Genomic DNA, 16,999 nt, shown 5'->3' with positions numbered 1-16,999 from the left:
TGCAGAGACGAACACACACGTCCAAAAGCTGAGGCCTTGCTGGAATTTAGGGGAGCCTGAGTAGAGTTTGGTCAAGGAGAGAACCCTTGTCATTTATATACAGTTGCTTTCTCAAATAAAAACAAAGGATCTGAGTTATGAACATACTTTTCTCCTCCTAGGACATTTTAAAAACAACAGCCCTAAAGAAAATCTGTAATTAGTACTAATTGTAAGAGTTGGGCAAAACCCAGCTACCGTCCATGGGGTCGCAGAGTCAGACACGACTGAACAGGAACGCACGTTGAGAGGTTGCGCTCAAGTCGCTCAGTCGTGTCCGACTCTGCGATTCCATGGACTGTAGCCCACCAGGCTTCTCTGTCCATGGAATTTCCCGCGCAAGGATACTGGAGTGGGTTGCCATTCCCTTCTCCATAATAGGCGTTACTCCTTGATAATGAAATGATTGATGACTTTCACATATTACTCATAATCAGAAAAAAGTCTTCAAAAACCTGTGACCTCGACCACAGAGGGAGCGTTTGGTATTTCCTTGCGTGCTGCAGGGTTTCTCAGCGTTTCCGCCATATGTTCTCGGAAGCGTGCACCCCACCTGAGAAGCAGGACCCAGAGCGCGGGAACCGCTCTCGGGGCCCCACGGAGGCCCCGCCTGTTTCACTGCTAGAATTAGAGCCGCGCGGGCCGTAGCCTCAGGGGGCTGCGCCCGCACCCCAAACCTGCGGCTCCGGGAAGTTTTCATTAAGGGAGTCAAGACACCGTCAGCCCTGACGTCTGGACAGGAGACGCAAGCCAGAGATGCACCCGCCCCGCCCCGCCCCTGGCCCGGCCCCCAGAGACCCTGGCTCCACCCCCGACGCCTCCGGCCCCGCCCCCAGCCCGCCGCCGCAGGCCACGCCCCCGCCCCGCCCCGCCCCGTCCCTGTGCGCTCTCGGCTCGGCAGGAGCGGCCGCGCTGCTCTTGCTCCTTTGTGCTCGGACGGCGGCGGTGGCCTCTCGGGTCCTCCCTGAGACGTCTTCTCTGCTCGCCAGTCCGCGCTCTTCCGTGACGGACCATGTCGGCGGTGGGAGCGGGCGCGGGTGTGGAAGCGGGCTTCTCCAGCGAGGAGCTGCTGTCGCTCCGCTTCCCGCTGCACCGCGCCTGCCGCGACGGGGACCTGGCCGCGCTCTGCTCGCTGCTGCAGCAGACGCCGCGCGCCCACCTGGCCGCCGAGGACTCCTTCTACGGCTGGACGCCGGTGCACTGGGCCGCGCACTTCGGCAAGGTGGGCGCGGGCCCTTTAAGGCGCCATCTTCCGCGGCTTTGCTGCGGGGGCCGAGGCTCGGGGGTCGCGGGGCGCATCGGGGACGGAGGGCGGAAATCGAGGGGCGGAAACGGGGGGTCGCGGCGGCGCCTCGAGGGGCCGGGGCGTTTGGTCGGCGGCGCGGGGGGGCGGCCGCGGCTCCGAGGGGCGCGCGCGGGGCGCGCCGGGAGCGCCGGCGGAAACGGGCCCGGCGTGCGCGGCGCATGTGCGGCGGCGCAAGTTTCGGACGCGGGCTGCGGCCGCGAGGCGCCGCCCCGCCGGCGAGGTTCGTCCGCAGCCGGCGGGGCCGAGGGCAGGGCCGCCCGGGGTGGAGACGCGGCGCGCCGGCGCGAGCGTCTCTGAGGGAAGGCTCTCCGCGGGGAACTTCTCCTCGCGCCGCGCCGCCCGGGCGCGTCTCTGAGGGAAGGCTCTCCGCGGGGAACCTCCACGAGCCGAGCCTGGGTCGGGCCGCCTCGCGCCCGGGGGCCGAGTGGGAGGTTTCGGGGTCGGGCGGCCGCGTCCCGGGCAGCCTGCGGGACGCGGCGCTCGAAGCCCCCGGGGGCTCCGTGCCGCGTGTGGCCGGGTCGGCGTGGCCCGCCGCGCGTCGGTTCCCGGGTCGGCCGCTCCGCGGTGGCCGCCTCTTGCGAGGCCGTGCGCCGGGCCTGTCGCGCGCCGCGGCCCGTGGCGCTCTGCGGGCGGGAGCGCTGGCGCCGCTGCGGACCTGACGCGAGGCGCCGGCGAGCCGCGCCCCGAGGGGTGCTCGCCAGGCAGGGCCTCCGGGCTTCCCAGAAGCGGCCGTGACGGCTTCCTTGTGCCGGCTGCGGTCACAGCCCAGCGGGAACTTTTGGGAAGCAGCTTCCGGCCCCCAGGGAAACGAAGTCGGCTTATTTCAGTGAGAGGGAGTCACGACGGCGGGGCGAGGAGGCTGGCCGTGCGGGGCCGTGAGATCCCCGGGGAAATCAGTGTCAATAGACAAGAATAAAAGCGCCTCCCGGCGCGTCTCCCTGCAGCCTGGAATGTGGATTTCCCCAGCCGGTCAGTTAGCCCGGGAGCCATCTCCCTGCTGAGCGCATCTTCGTTTTTACATTAAACTAGGTAATTCTCAAAGCAGTGGTTCTCGGCATCTTCGTGTTTGGGGGGCGGGGGGAGGGGAGAGGCACCCCGGTAACGGGCCTCTCAGGTGGTCCAAGGATAAGGAACTCGCCTGCCAGTGCCGGAGACGGTTCCGTCCCGGGTTGGGAAGATCTCCTGGAAAAGGAAATGGCAACTCCCTCCAGTATTGTCTGGGAAATCCCATGGACAGAGGAGCCTGGCGGGCTACGGTCCATGGGGTCCCAAAGTGTCGGACACGACTTAGGGGCTAAACTACCGCCACCACCCTTGTAATAGCCAAGGCAGATTTTTAGGGCAAAGGTTCCCCTGTCGATTCCGATCTTCCCTACCCTGGTTAAGAAGGACACAGCATGGCAACCCCAAACATTCTGTAAAATGCTTAAGGGCTCCTTTAGAATACTTACCAAGGCAGAGGTGCTTCCCCTATTTCTAGGAATTAAAAATAGCAAGATGGCTATGGTGATGGAAGTGGTGAATTGCATGCATGTGTGTTTTGTAATAAAAATGAAACCAGCCGAATTCACCAAGTCTCTGCTTGCACAGAACGCGGGTAGTAAACCTTGGCCACCGTGTAGTAGATGCCCTCAGAGACCAGAAGTCGGGACCGGAGCCTTTTATTTTAGTGCCTCCGGCTCTGTGGGATCCTACATGCAGAAGGGGCCGCAAGGAAAGGCTGTTAGGGCGAAAGTTAGGCCAGAGGTCCTGATGAGGGTTCTCAGCCCTGTCTCCCCGCACCCTGCCAGCAGCTTCCCTCCTTTGGTGCACACTCAGGCCTTCACTGTTCTCTGCCTGTGCAAGAGCCAGCCGACCGTTCAGCGTGCTGTGAACTCCTCTCAGGGCATCGCAGGTGGCTCAGTGGTAAAGGACCACCCACCCCACCCCACCCCTCCCGCCAATGCAGGAGACGTGGGTTCCATCCCTGGGGCGGGAATATTCCCTGGAGAAGAAAGTGGCAGCCCATTCCAGTATTCTTGCCTGGGAAATCCCACGGGCAGAGGAGCCTGGCAGGCTGTAGTCCATGGTGTTGCAGAAGTGTCAGATGCAACTGAGCGTGCACGCAGACCTTCATTGTTCTCAGCCTGTGCAAAGCCAGCTGAGCGTTTAGCATGTTGTGAACTACTCTCAGCTCTCAATCTGTGTTCCTAGAAATGTGCCAGCTACGCACAGATTACCTCACCGTTTTATGAGGCTTGTTCACGCCCAGAGGACTAAACCAGACATCATTTAAAAACTCTTAATTACACCTTGTTTTTTACAAGGTGTCCTATTGAACAGTATCTTTCCAAAATTCCAAACCTGCTTTCCTTCATCAAACCGCGGTTAACAAATTTTAGTCTAGGGACCTCTCAGTTCATACTAAGATTAACTACTTTTGGCATATCAAGCGATTTTTATCCTTATTTCATTTTTGTTGGCTTTGAGACCTGCTCATCTTGTCACTATTATTGACCTTCATTTTTCACTCAGTATATTAATAAAAGCAATATGTAAAAATATACCAAAATAGTAAAAATATACCAAAATAGTACCTCTTTTTAAGCCTTTACTCTCAGATTCAGGTTTCTTGAAGACAAATCCTATTTTAAATCTGTACCACCAACTGCAAGTTCATCCTCACAAAATCATTGATGGCAGTGCTCTATCCTTTGAAAGGAAACAATGAAATTGCTGAAAGAGGATAAGAGACACTGAGTGAGACCCAGGGGTAGCCGTTTGTTCCTCACCTGAGGTCTGTCCTCTGGAGGAGAATTACTGGCAGTGAGCAATTTTTTTTCCCCACTGACTCTGCATGGTGTTTGGGGAGGAGAAACAGGCAATTGTCCTCGATCTGAGGACAGCAGACCTCCCTCACAGTGCTAGGCGCAGCGTAGGCACTTGCTGAATAACTTGAGTGTGCTGGCTCTTTCTCCAGAGACTAGTGTGATCCTGGTGCCCGGCTGCAGAGTCTCGTCCTGACTCCCGCCCTTCTGTCTGTCTTGAGTCCACCTGCCTGAGCAGAGCTCACCTGTGCTGCTCGGCCAGTTTTATCCTTGATGGCGGACGGGTTCTATACAGACTGTGACGAGATGAAGTGCTGCCCTCTCGCCTGCTCGGCGCCGTCTTCTCCCTGAGATCTGGAGCTGGGCCTGAGTGCGGCCTGTGCAGGACGCAGAAAATCCAACCAGTCACTCTTAAGTGTTCAGAATTTTTTAGAATAGTTCATGAAAGTGGCAAAGCTTAGTTCTGATCAAAATCCTTGAATATACAGTCTAGTCTCTTCTGATTTGAGCTGTTTTAAAAATTGAACTATAGTTGATATACAACGTTATATTGGTTTTGTTAGCTGTGGGAAAAACATTTAAATTTGTATTGTGTCCATCATTTTGACTTCCTATTCCTGTGTACCAGCTTTTTTACAGGGAAGAGGAAAAATGTGTTTTTAAATAAGCCTTTTAAATTTTGTGATATTGGGAAGGCATGCCTTTACTTTGTTAAACAGAAAAAAACTTAGCAAAGCCCCACTCGTCTCCACCATAGAGTTTAGACTGAGTAGAGTTACGGGTATACTGACTCTTGTGCCTCTCTTACCCCCTCCTGCTCTTCTCCAAGTTGGAATGCTTGATACAGTTGGTGAGAGCGGGGGCCACCCTGGACGTCTCCACCACCCGTTACGCACAGACCCCAGCCCACGTTGCCGCTTTTGGGGGACACCCTCAGTGCCTCCTCTGGCTGATCCAAGCAGGAGCCAGCATTAACAAACCGGTAAGGCAGTGCCTGTGATTGACGTGGTTTGTTTTTGTTTTCTTCTTCCGGCTGTAATTACATGGTGTTGAGTTTTAAATTGAGGCGTTAATTAGAGTGTAGGAGCTTTACCTGTGGGCTAACTGGAACTTAAGTTTATTAAACTGTTTGTGGATAATCGGCCTTCACATAGCAATGCTTTCTGTGCAGAGTGCTTTCACCTGTTGTGTGACTTCCTGTGACCCACAGCAAGCTGCCCAAGGTCACAGCTGGTGACGGAAGAAGTCTGGTCTTGAGCCTAGGTTTCCTGGCTCCCCTGCTCACAGCTGCCTTAGCTTCATCCCCACTGATGGCTGTGAGGACACACCTGTTCAGCAGAAGAATGGCTATGAAGTCATCTACAGTCATCTGGTTGTGCTAGTTTTGGCAGATTTACCATCTGAGCTATTCGCTCCAGGTACTAGGTGGGGATGATGACCAGACTGGGAGGTAGTCAGGTGCCAAGTAGAAAGTGACTCCTGGACACCAGGTTGAGGAAAGGCGTTGTAGCAGTCGTTTAAGTCAGGGGTCAGTGAGGAAGGGCAGCGAGGGTGAGGGCCATTTGTCTCTTCGTGAGCCTGGGTAGGGGGACAGGGCTACGAGGAGAGCCTGGATTTAGGCCCATCTCTTGCTGCTCGGCTCACCGGTTCCCCTCCACGCCACCCCCCTCACACAGGCTCCTTCTGTGCTTTGTCGCCCTTCTCCAAGAATTCGGGAGTTCCGAGTGGGCGGCTGAGTGGCTGTGGCGCTGGGCGCTGCCTGTCCTCACCCGTCTCCTTCCTGCTCCGGGATTCTCCTCCCCCTTCCTCCTGGTGGGAAGGGTGCGCCCTGCCTCCCGTCTCCGTGGCCTTGGGCAGGCTGTTTCCTTGGTTGTGACTCAATTTCCTTATCAGTGAGGTAGGATAGTGTGAATAGCAGTAGTTACTGTTCAGTATGTATGTGGAGTTTTAAGTGTAGAACCTTCTTCATGATGATTTTAATTAAGGTGTTACATAACATTTAATTTGGAGAGCTCTAAAGAAGTCGTCTGATGCTGTGTTTCAAAGACTTTTAAGCCCAGAAGCCCCCTTTTCATAGAATGGTTTCCAGCGGCTGGGTATTTTCCGCAGACGCCCCTTCCCTGAGCCGCTCTGGATGGTGCTGTGTGGAAGCCCTCCCCGGCCCTGCTCCAGGGTGGATATCCCCAGGGCCAGTCTCCTTGCAGCGCTCCTCTAGTGTTGCGAGAGCCCACCTGGCCCCACACGCCCAGTCCTCTCACCCACGGGGGTGTGGCTGGGGCCTTGGCTGACTGGTCTCACATGGGGAACTGAGGCTCGGCTGCCAGGCTGGACTGCTGCGACCAGCACCCCGCGACCCTGAGGCCCCAGTAGTCTTACTCTCGGCTCATCGCAAGGTAGCCAGTTTCTCCTCATTTCCCACACAAACGTACAGAACTAAACCCAGGTTTTTCCTGTTCTTCGTGTGTATAGAATTTTTGGAACCTAGTCTTAATAAGTTTTGTTCTAACTCATATTCTAGTCTTGATCTTTTGGCATGTTAGTTACGAACCTGTCTGAGCTCATTTCCTCAAGTGTAATGGAGGCCTTCGCCGCCACTGCTGAGGTTGGCAGGAGTGGCCCCTGAAGCTTGGATGTGCCATCTCGAGGCTCAGTGCTCTGAGATTACCCAAAGAGGAAGTGGAGTTCGTTGTTAAGTGGTTTATTTTTGTAGTCCATAAGTCATCTCTTTCAAACCCCTTCTAGGATGGTGCTGTTGCTTGATATTGCCTGTAGTTTCTTATAACTAGATTTAGAAAAATTTTTTTTTTCTAATTAAAATTCAAGGTGACTTTTCTGCTTTGGATTTCTGGCACGGCTCCCTCTGTCTTTTATGACTCAGAGTTTGCCAGCAATAGTTCTAGAGTCATATTACAAGCTGTTTGGTATTTTTGAAATATGACTGGTCTGAACTTGAGATGTGAGTAACCATAAAATTGCTCTTGACTCTCATTCTGTTGGTTGCAGTTTTCTTTAAATAGTGTTCATTCTGACCTCCCCAGCTGAAATGGGCTGCTCGCATAATGCGAAGTAGAAGCAGGGTGGCTCTGCTTTCTTCTCTGCCTTCTGTTGCTGTCCCACCATCTTCTTGAAACAATATAGAATACCTTTTTTCTCATACTAAAGATCGTTTTTAAAGTCCTGTTTTCTTTTCTCCGTCTCTGTGTTATTTGGCAGAATCTCATCTGAGTCTTGGCTCTGCTCGTCCCGGCGATGCACGTGGGTGATCGCTGCCTCCTTTCTGCACATCCTTAGCGTGTGCCTCCCCCCTCCCTCCCCATTTCAGAGAATAGGGGTAGGTTTTTATAGTTGTTTTAAGTCGACTTTACCAGGTAGTTTACTGTGTAGACTCATGATTTTCTGTTTCTTTCTTCAAAAATGGGACTATTCTGTTGGGGATTTTATGTCACTTTTGAGCTTAAACGTGTGTGCTTTTCCCTGCAGTGAGCAGTCGCGTCTTTCCCATTGCGTTGTTTTTATGCAGCGCTCTGCCGCGCTCTCTGCTACAGCCCCGCCTCGCTCTCCCCTGCGAGTTGACTTGCTGTCTTTCCCCGCAACTCTGTGTGGTCTTCTGCACCACGTTCCCATTCGGTGATGATGGGATATGATTGATTCAAGGACTGTTGGCATTTCTGAGGCAGAAAGTCCGAAATCAGTTGTTCTAACGGAAGCAGCTTCTCTTGATTGCTGTCTTTCTTGACCTTTTATTTTACCCCAGAGTCTATGAATGAAATTGTATTTCAGAGTTTTTGGGTCCTTTCATACAGTGTAGAGTAATTCTTTTTTTTAATGACTGTATTCTTCAGAGTCATTTCCCTGAGTCAGTCGCTCACTTCCTCTGCCTCCTTCAACGTTGTTTTCTGAAGGGTCTGCTGCTGCTGCTGCTAAGTCACTTCAGTCGTGTCCGACTCTGTGCGACCCCATAGACGGCAGCCCACCAGGCTCCTCTGTCCCTGGGATTCTCCAGGCAAGAATACTGGAGTGGGGTGCCATTTCCTTCTCCAATGCATGCATGCTAAGTCGCTTCAGTTGTGTCCGACTCTGTGCACCCCTATGGACAGCAGCCTACCAGGCTCCTCTGTCCATGGGATTCTCTAGGTAAGAATACTGGAGTGGGTTTCCATTTCCTTGTCCTCTGAAGGATCGGTCAGGTTCTAATGCAGCCTTTCTGGAGGTCCTTAAACACAGCTGCCCGTCACAAACAGCCTAAACTGTGTGGAGCTGCCTGTCTGACTCCACGTTCTCTCTTCCTCTTCTTTCTCGACCCTTTATCTCAGCAGTCTTGTTTAAAGTGTAGGGCTGATTCACGCTCAGGATAAAACATCTGGGGCAGTGGGGGTGCTGGGCATGCCTGAGGTGATGTGTGGCCTCAGGATGTCCTGTGGGAGCCTTAGATACCTGTGGGCAGACTAGACCAGGCTGTGGGTGTTAGGCCTGGATTACTGGTTTTGTCTGAGGACAGTGGTTTTGCGTTGTGCCTTCGTCTGCACAGTGGTTCGCCATAAGAAGTACTTCTCAGTTGCGCCTGCAGCACGCGTGCTGCCGTTGCTGCGGAGGCCCCTTGAGTGTCCGGTTCTCGCCCTGAAAATCCGGGACCGTGCGCTCCTTCTTGGTCTGCTCTGCCCTTTCATCTGCACTTTGTGTTTTGCTTCAAATTTCGCTCACCTTCCTCTGTTTCAGAGTTTCAGAGAGGGCTGAGCGGGCCCATGGCCTTCATTAATGACTCCAGAATGTGGATCTGAATGTTTTCACTGTGTGTATCATTTTTGTCGTTTCAGGACTGTGAGGGCGAGACTCCTGTTCACAAGGCGGCTCGCTCTGGGAGCCTGGACTGCATTAGTGCCCTGGTGGCTAACGGGGCTCAAGTCGAGTAAGCGTCTTCATTTATTCATGCCAACCAAAGATGTGGTCGGGGTGCTGTGTTTAGAGACAGGTTTAGAGCAAGCACAAGTTCTGAGCTTTGTTTTTAACATGAGTAATGTAGTTTTGCTTTTTAGATGAGTTGGCGGTAGTCAGCAGGTTGCTGTGTGGGTTAAATTGACCACTAGCAGAAGGGGCCTTGATCACAGCAGCCTTGGAATTCTTGCCATGAGAGAGAGAGTGAGTGAGCGTATTAGGGAGATGACAGTTAACCCGTTAAGTTTAGAGCCTGGCATTGTTGACTTTACCACCGCCTAGCTGTGTCACTGTGGGCAAGTCTTCAAAGTTTGCCAAGTTTTAATTTAAAAATGAGTGCCTTGAATTGGATTACGTTATCTTTTCAGGCCTCTCTGGCTCAAAATATCTTGCAGACAGTTAGCTCTTCTAAATTTTCATTTCCTCATCTTTTATTAGATGTGAGAACATCTTATATTTTAAAACCTATTACGATTTTTAATGATTTTATAATTCCATGTAAAATGGAACTATATACAATAAAGACTTCAAACTCATTCTGAGTTTTTGATACTGATGTCATAATTTTAGAATATCCTTGTCTTAGCCCAGTTTATATCAACTGGCTTATTTATAGCTTCATAGAACAATATTAGCATTTAAGTGTATTAATTTTAAAATGTGATTGTGTATGCAAATCATTAGCTAGACATGGCATTATACATTTACTTTAGTATTAAATTTATTTGTATTAACTTTTTCTTAAAGATTTATTATAAAAATTTTTCTTCTGCAGTTCACAGCATTAACAAAATGGATGCGGTTTTCACCCTTAAATGTTGAGTGTAAGCTATAGAGCTATAATAACCAAAATAACTGTGATAATATCAGCTTTTTTGTTTTACCTTGAGTGTAATGAGTATTTCATTAAAATTAATTACAAATCACTTTATTCTAATTGGAAATGTGAAAATTTAGACTTTGGGAAAAATAAAACCGACAAAACTAACTTAGTTTAACCCTTTGGTTTCCACTTCATTGTTTTGACTCTGTATCATAATAAATATTGAAAATAGATCCTGGACAGCAGAACCATATACGTTAATGTAAGGCCTGTCTAATACCAAGGGCTATCATTAATCTCTTAGTATCTTAGCTTCTGTTTCAGTATTATATCGTTAAGACTGGACATTAGTATGGGCTTGGATCATTTAGTTATATAGCCATTTAGTGTTATAACTGTGACCTGTATTAACTGTTACATTGCAGGGAGCCTGTGACTTCATATATAGTTATAACTTAAGGTAATGTAAAAACAATTGATGATTCACTAATGAATATATTACATAGTTTTAAAAAGCACTGAGATGATTCTCAATGCATTGCTTTAAAGCAAAGTTATAGATGCCATTTTCTTTGCTGTTTTTAGGTTTAAAACTCTGATCTTTAATTTTAATAACAGAAGCTTTGATTATGAAACACAGAGTCATAAGATAATTGATTAAATTCCTTAATTGTCATTTATTAAAATAATGAATAATCAGAGGTTGATCTTCCTGATGACTTAGTTTTCTAAACAATAATTGGTCCTGAGCGTTTTATTACTAAGATGTAAGTTTTATTCACTTTAATGGATAGCTTAATCCTTTGAACCAATAAATACCTTTCTTTCTCGATGTCCTTTTTTTAATAGGTGTCTTTTTTAAATGAGATCATCCTGTTTACAGTTCTGTCCTTGTTACAGGACCCTCGAGTGTCCCTTTCCCACCAAGTGTGCCTGAGCGTGGCCTGAGTGCCAGCTTGCTTTCCCTCCTCATATAAGCCACCCTCGAGACCTGTACATGGTGATTTCCCTGGTCTGAACTTTCACAGACTTCTTAGAACAAATGCTTAGCCTGAGCCGCCTAGCCAAAAGCAGTTTTTAAAATTGTAAGTCTTTGGCCTGGAGGCAGAGCACAGTGGTCATTATTAATCGCTGTCGTATGTGTGGTTATTCAGTTTTAACACAAAGATAAAATGTCAATTTTGCCAGTAAGCCAAATTGTAAATTGCTTTTTAATATCTGTTCTGCACATTTTTATAGTTTAACACTTTTAGTCTACCAACAAATAATAGTTGAATTCCCCCCAAATCATGATACTTAGATCTTTTGTTTTCTGTTAGGCTGCCCACATGGTAAGGTGCAGTCCTGGCCAGTGCCTTTTTGCTTTAAGAGCATCAAGGGGCACAAAATGGCCTTACTTACAGTTACTAATTTTTTTTTTCCCCAGTTCAGAGTGAACTGGAGTGTTACTATTCCATGCTGTAGATGGGGTAGTGGGAATTTTTCCTTTTTCTGTGACTAGATTAAGAGCTGTCTTGTATCAGTGTTTTCTCACACTTGGTGGTAATTAATGATTTTGTTATTAACTCCTACTTTGCTTTTTGTGTATCTGCTACATAAAGTGGCCAAAATCTGAAGCTGCTGCTTTTTTGGCCATGGGGTAGATAATGGTGAGGGCCCGCGGGCCAGGCGACCGTGGCTAGAGCGGTTTGTTACATAACCTACTTGTCAATGTAGGCCGCGTCCGTAAGGTAACGCATGCCGCGTCCGCGCGCTGCGGCGCACTTTCTAGCGCCACACGTGAGTATGTTGATGGAGTTTCTTTTTCTTCTCTTATTTTACATCTTGAGTTTTGGTGCCAAGTTTTCTGTTTGATGTGAGGTTTTATTTCTGCTTATATGACTGTCGTTGGAATTTGCCACTGTTTACATCCAAAACTAAGAACCAGCAGGATTATGGTGGTTCTGTGGCCAGATTAAATGTGTGTATGCTCTAAATGATCCAAACCTCTACAGATGCTTCTCACTCATTTTTTCCTCAAGTGTGAAGTTTGCGTCAAGTTGAACTGTCACCACCTCTAACTTCGCTTTCGTGACAGTTCAGTTCTCTGCAGTCTCGATTTGAACGCTGCTCGCAACGCATAGAGGGTGTTTGATTGGAAGAAGGGCAGATCGTACCATGGAAAAGTTGGTTCTTCAGCTCTCCAATCGATTCAAGTAACAATATAAAATTAAGTCTTAATGTGATTTCCAAGAAAGACTCTTGAAAATTTGCTGTCTGCTGATGATTAAGACGACCTTTTACTCCCAAGTTTGTAAACAATGGATTTCTACCCTTGAATTAGCTTTACTTTAGTACTTTGACACTGGTTGATTTTTAATATTTTTGTTGTCTTGAGAGATAACGGAGAATGTTTCCGTATCAATCTATAAAAGTAGATTTTTTTAATGCCTCAGAGTAGAAAAATGGATTTAGTGAGATTTAGAGATTCAGAATTGCTTGCATCGAAGGCCAGTTTGCCAGTCTATTTTAATATCACTATATACAGGTGCCAGTGTTTAATTGTGACAGAGTCCCACAGCTTTCTATAAGAGAGTGTTGCATAAAAGCCATTGGTTCTTTGGTGACTGGATAGATCTTCCAATGAGCTACTTATATTTTAACTCAATTATTTTGATCCCAAGAGAAAGTTAGTTATCATCAGATAGGGAAAGACACATCCATGGCTTTAAATAGGCAAGTTCAGTGATTCACTCTGAAAAAAATCTTTCTTGCCCGATTTATAAAATGGACACAGGTGATTAAAGTTAACAGAAGTTTTAACATGGGATCTTAATAGTGTTTTCAGTGTTCCAAAAAAAGTATTTTGCTGAACTTCTAAGAATTCATAACTGAAATGGAGTTGGTTTAGTTTGGTCCAGGTTTATGACCCACCTTTATTTGCTGACCCATAGAGCCCCGTCTAGAAGCGAAATTTTCACTGGGGCAAATCATGTGACGAGCATATTCAATGTTAGTGTCGAAAGTCGGTTTGCCACTTTTGCCCGTGGCAAAATGTAATCCATATTTACTTTATTAGACATTTATTCACATTTGGAGTTTGAAATTTCTTTTCAGTTGTTCACCCACTTGCCCTTCAGAGTGATCGTGCAAATACGAAATGTAGGAGAAGTGTCATCCGAGTTAGTAGTTTCTGATCTTGGGATCCTGTGCATCCCATTCTGGCCTTGTCACTGCAGCAGACTGGGTTTCCTGATTCTGGTTTCCTTTATTAAGCGACTGCAGGCAGGTGGAGGGATCACTTCGAGGCAGCTGCTGAGATCTGCTTGCTGGGAAGGAGCAGCTAGTGGGGGCCTGGGGCGCCTAGATTTGTTGCCATAGCAGCCTGAATAGCACCCACGCTTTAATACTTGTTTAATCACCGCTTTTATAAAAGACGCTTTCAAATAAAAGCAATGATTTCTAAATTCAGACGTCCTTTCCTTTGCCAAATCACAGTGGGAGCCTGTTAACTATTTTGTCAGACTCTCTGAATGATGCTGCTGTATTTAAACGTGTGCAGACATGGTTGGGGTTCAGTTGCAGATTAAAACTACCCCCAGTAGTGTTGGACTTGAAATGAAAACTTGACACCAAATTTACTCAAGTAGAAACTTTAAAAAATACCTTCTTCCTATTGTTACCTGAAAAATATATTTAAGAACGTTTTCATAATTACTTATTTGAGAGTTTGGATACCAAAGGGTTAAAAATACACATGTTTTTCTTTGATTGAAGACATTTTAGATGTTTGTAATGTTTTGTCTGTACAAATGGGCATTTAGTAATGTTTTATCTTTTTTTTTTTTTTTTAATGATTCCATGTATTTGCTTATTTCCATCTAGGAATAGTTACTAATGTATTTGAGATACAGCATACCAAATTTTAAAGTAACCAGAATCGTGAGTTAATGGTTTTTAGTCCATACTGTTAAACTTTTGTTGAAATACTGACATAATTAAATTGGCTTCATGCTAAACATTACTAGAAGTGATTGAGAAGGCAGTGTTTCGGAGCGACAGCTCTTGGCCAAGGTGGTCACGTGACAGGGGCTTACGCTCAGTAGCTGCGCTTCTGCACCTCATGTGTGTGTATGTATTTTCAATCAAAATGTTGCCTGCAAATATGTGATCCCTTATTATTTTAAGTTTCCTGTTTTATGAACCATTGCCCGTTTTAAATCACATAGAAGATTCTGAATCTGTAAAAACTACACATGTCAATGTTTTACAGCTACGTAATTCGAATTGACTTGATTTTTTCAAGTAATCCTAGAAAGGGGGAGCATTCCATATAGAAACTGCTGAAACTGCCACAGGTGCTTCTCCGAAACCTTACGGTTGTGGCATTGAATGTTCAGTATGGCTTCCTTTCTTCACACGAGGCATACTGTTGAGGTATTTGTTGCGGTGATTGGTTTTAATGCTAATCTAGGAATTCAGATATAGATTCTTTAGATTTGCATGCTTTGCTTACCCTAATTTATGATATCTACCTTTTTATTTGTAAACTAACAATAGTTAAGTTGAGATCAGAATTTTAACAGAAATATTATTTATATAAAACTGTGGTTATCTTTCATTGTCCCATGGCATTAAAAAGAAAACATCCTGAAGGTGATGTGACGACTCAGACTCTAAACGTACTTCAGATACTTCTCGATCCGTGGTTTTTCAAATTTCTTTTAAAAAAGAAAACTATTAGAACGGCTTCTGATGTTGTGACACTGTAAGTGGAAAATAGATGGGGGATTAGCTGGCCGCAGAGTGGAGCTTTGTTCTCAAGTTCTTCGGGGATATATTGTTCAGGTATAATACGTTGTAATAGACCATTCAGAATTTTATTACAGAAAATATAGTATATGAGAATTTATGTTTTAACTTTAGTAGAGTATAAAAAGTTTGATTTATTTTGCCAGTGATTCAGCAGAGTAATTCACAGCAGATACTATTCTCTGTCTTCCCACGCTTTCGTACTCCCGTTTTGAAAGAGCACTGGGAACTGTTGGGAGAAAACAGGTCGAGTGACTGTGTCGTCTCAGTGACGGTTACAGGGGCCGAAGTCGCCGACACAGACGGTTGTCCCGGCCTCCGTAACGGACTGCAGCAGGCGGACTTCCGGCCTCCGCAACTGCTCGTGTCCGCCTTGAAAGAGAGTCAGCTCTAAAACCTTAACAGAGTAGACCCAATTTGAACACCCAAGTTGACTGAATTTTTAAAATCTCTGCCCATTTTCGGAGACTCTTCAGATGGATACCAGAGGGGGCCAGAGAGGTGAAGTAGAATTGAACAGCACATCCCATGTGTGGCTTTTTGGTTTCAGAAATGGGCAGAGGTAGGTAGATTTTAGATCAGGTTTAGTCTGTTTGCCCAAGTACAGTCAACCAAAGATAATAAATTGGTGTGTATGTTTAATGATATAATCTAAAAATAACGTATACACTTTCATTACTACCCCAGTTTTCATGCAGAGCACAGTTCCTTAGAGTAATTTTGCACAGTATCTACCAGATTCTGTGAATTTCCCTTTGGGCTGGTGTTTGCAGACTGCAGTCCAGACTAACTTCTTCTTCAGCAGTCTCGTGGGGTTGGTAGGCGTGGTCAGCAGGAAGTGTAGTAAACACCTCAGGATTGAAGAGTTAAGGCCTGACTGTTTAAAACGTAGTGTAACACAAGGAGAGACCACATTCGAATGTAAATTGTCATAGAGCCTGTAAATCCTAAGTCACATTCATGCGCCCAGCTCCCATTGGATTTTTGGCAAAATCACTAGGTTTAAAATCTGCTTACACTTGGAACATTAGGATTTGAAGGCTTAATAAGTTGACGGTACATTGTAACCAGGGTAACTGTTTCAGCTCTTAAAATGTCAAAGTTGAAACATGCTCAAGAAAGTGTATATTAAAAAAGGAATTTAAAGACCTGAGCCTGTTTTGTTAAAGTGTCTTGGGAACTATACTACTTAATTATTATTTACTCTAGTCTTTAGCAAAAAGCCAGCATGATTTTCAGCCTCTGTGGAGTACACTTGAAAACCCTCTACTTAGGAAGTATTAAGAGGTTGTTTGAGGATTCAGACCTATAAAGGCAGTTTCGCCTTCTTCACATTAAGTACGTTGCCTGATTCAGTTGTGAGACACTTTGAACTTTCAACTGAAAACACTCAAATGGAATAGGAATGATTGTATTACTTCTGCGTGCTCTCTCAGAGTCTTTTATTTTAACATTCTTCTGAAGTTTACCTTCAGATATTTTTCTTGGTATTTGACATTTTGTGGTTTAACAGATTGGGCAGCCTTTTAAAAAAGTTCGATTTTGTTTGAATTGAATAGTACACAAAATTACCAGAGAGACATTTTTCAGGAACCAATAGGCATCTCTTATTAAGGGTTAGTGGTCTAGTCAGAGAAAGACAAATGCCATATGATATCACTTGTATGTGGGATCTGAAATAGGACACAGATGAACTCACCTACAGAGCAGACGCAGACTCAGAGAGAACAGGCCCGTTGCCTAGGGAAAGGGGTGGGGAAGGCAGGGGTTGGGAGTTCCGGGTCAGCAGGTGTGCGCGCTCACACACAGGATGGATAAACAAGGCCCCACTAGAGGGCAGGAGCTGCGGCAGCATAGCTCCATCGTGACAGACCGTAGTGGAAGAGAACATGGAAACAGGCACGCAGCCCCGAGTCGCCTTGCTGCACGACAGGAATTAACGTTGGCCATCCGCTGTGCCGCAGCAGAATTTTTAAAAAGTAGGAGACTAGTTACTGATGTCACCTATTGGTTAAATGTTACTCAACTAGTCCCCCGGTTGTTTCTTTTGTATGGCCTATAAACTAAGAATGGTTTTTACATTTTTTAAATGGTTGAGTGAAAATCAAAAGGATAACGTTTCATTTCATGATATGTAAAAATATATGATCAGATTCCAATGCCTGAAGCTAAAGGTTTATTAGAACATAGCCAGCACTTGTAATCCTCGCATATCATCTAAGGCTGCTTCAGGCGACAACGAGAGAATGGAGTCCAGCCTAGAAAGCTTAAAGTCCCTGCTGTCTAGCCCTTTACAGAAGT

General features: G+C 46.6%; 1 protein-coding gene across 8 annotated transcripts in view; it reads left to right on the top strand.

The window, feature by feature from the left end:
- The first annotated feature begins 953 nt into the window (after positions 1–953).
- ANKRD10 (ankyrin repeat domain 10) overlaps positions 954–16,999 on the top strand; it is a 31,494-nt gene continuing 15,448 nt past the window's right edge. For 6 of the 8 annotated variants that reach the window (XR_011145789.1, XM_068984699.1, XM_068984703.1 and 3 more), the window contains exons 1-3: positions 954–1,261; positions 4,982–5,134; positions 8,967–9,058. Coding sequence is in view for 7 of the 8 variants with exons in the window: in XM_068984699.1 (XP_068840800.1) it covers positions 1,052–1,261; positions 4,982–5,134; positions 8,967–9,058 (455 nt within the window). In the remaining variant the exon portion in view is untranslated. Of the gene's footprint in view, positions 1,262–4,981; positions 5,135–8,966; positions 9,059–11,928; positions 12,027–16,999 lie in introns of those variants that run through there. The other 2 variants (XM_068984705.1, XM_068984700.1) reach the window with 2 other exon arrangements.

The sequence above is a fragment of the Capricornis sumatraensis genome, chromosome 12 (genome assembly GCF_032405125.1).
Source record: "Capricornis sumatraensis isolate serow.1 chromosome 12, serow.2, whole genome shotgun sequence".
Taxonomy (NCBI): Eukaryota; Metazoa; Chordata; class Mammalia; order Artiodactyla; family Bovidae; genus Capricornis; species Capricornis sumatraensis.
The sequence above is the reverse complement of the archived record's forward strand: the minus strand, read 5'-3'. Positions and strand labels throughout refer to the sequence as shown.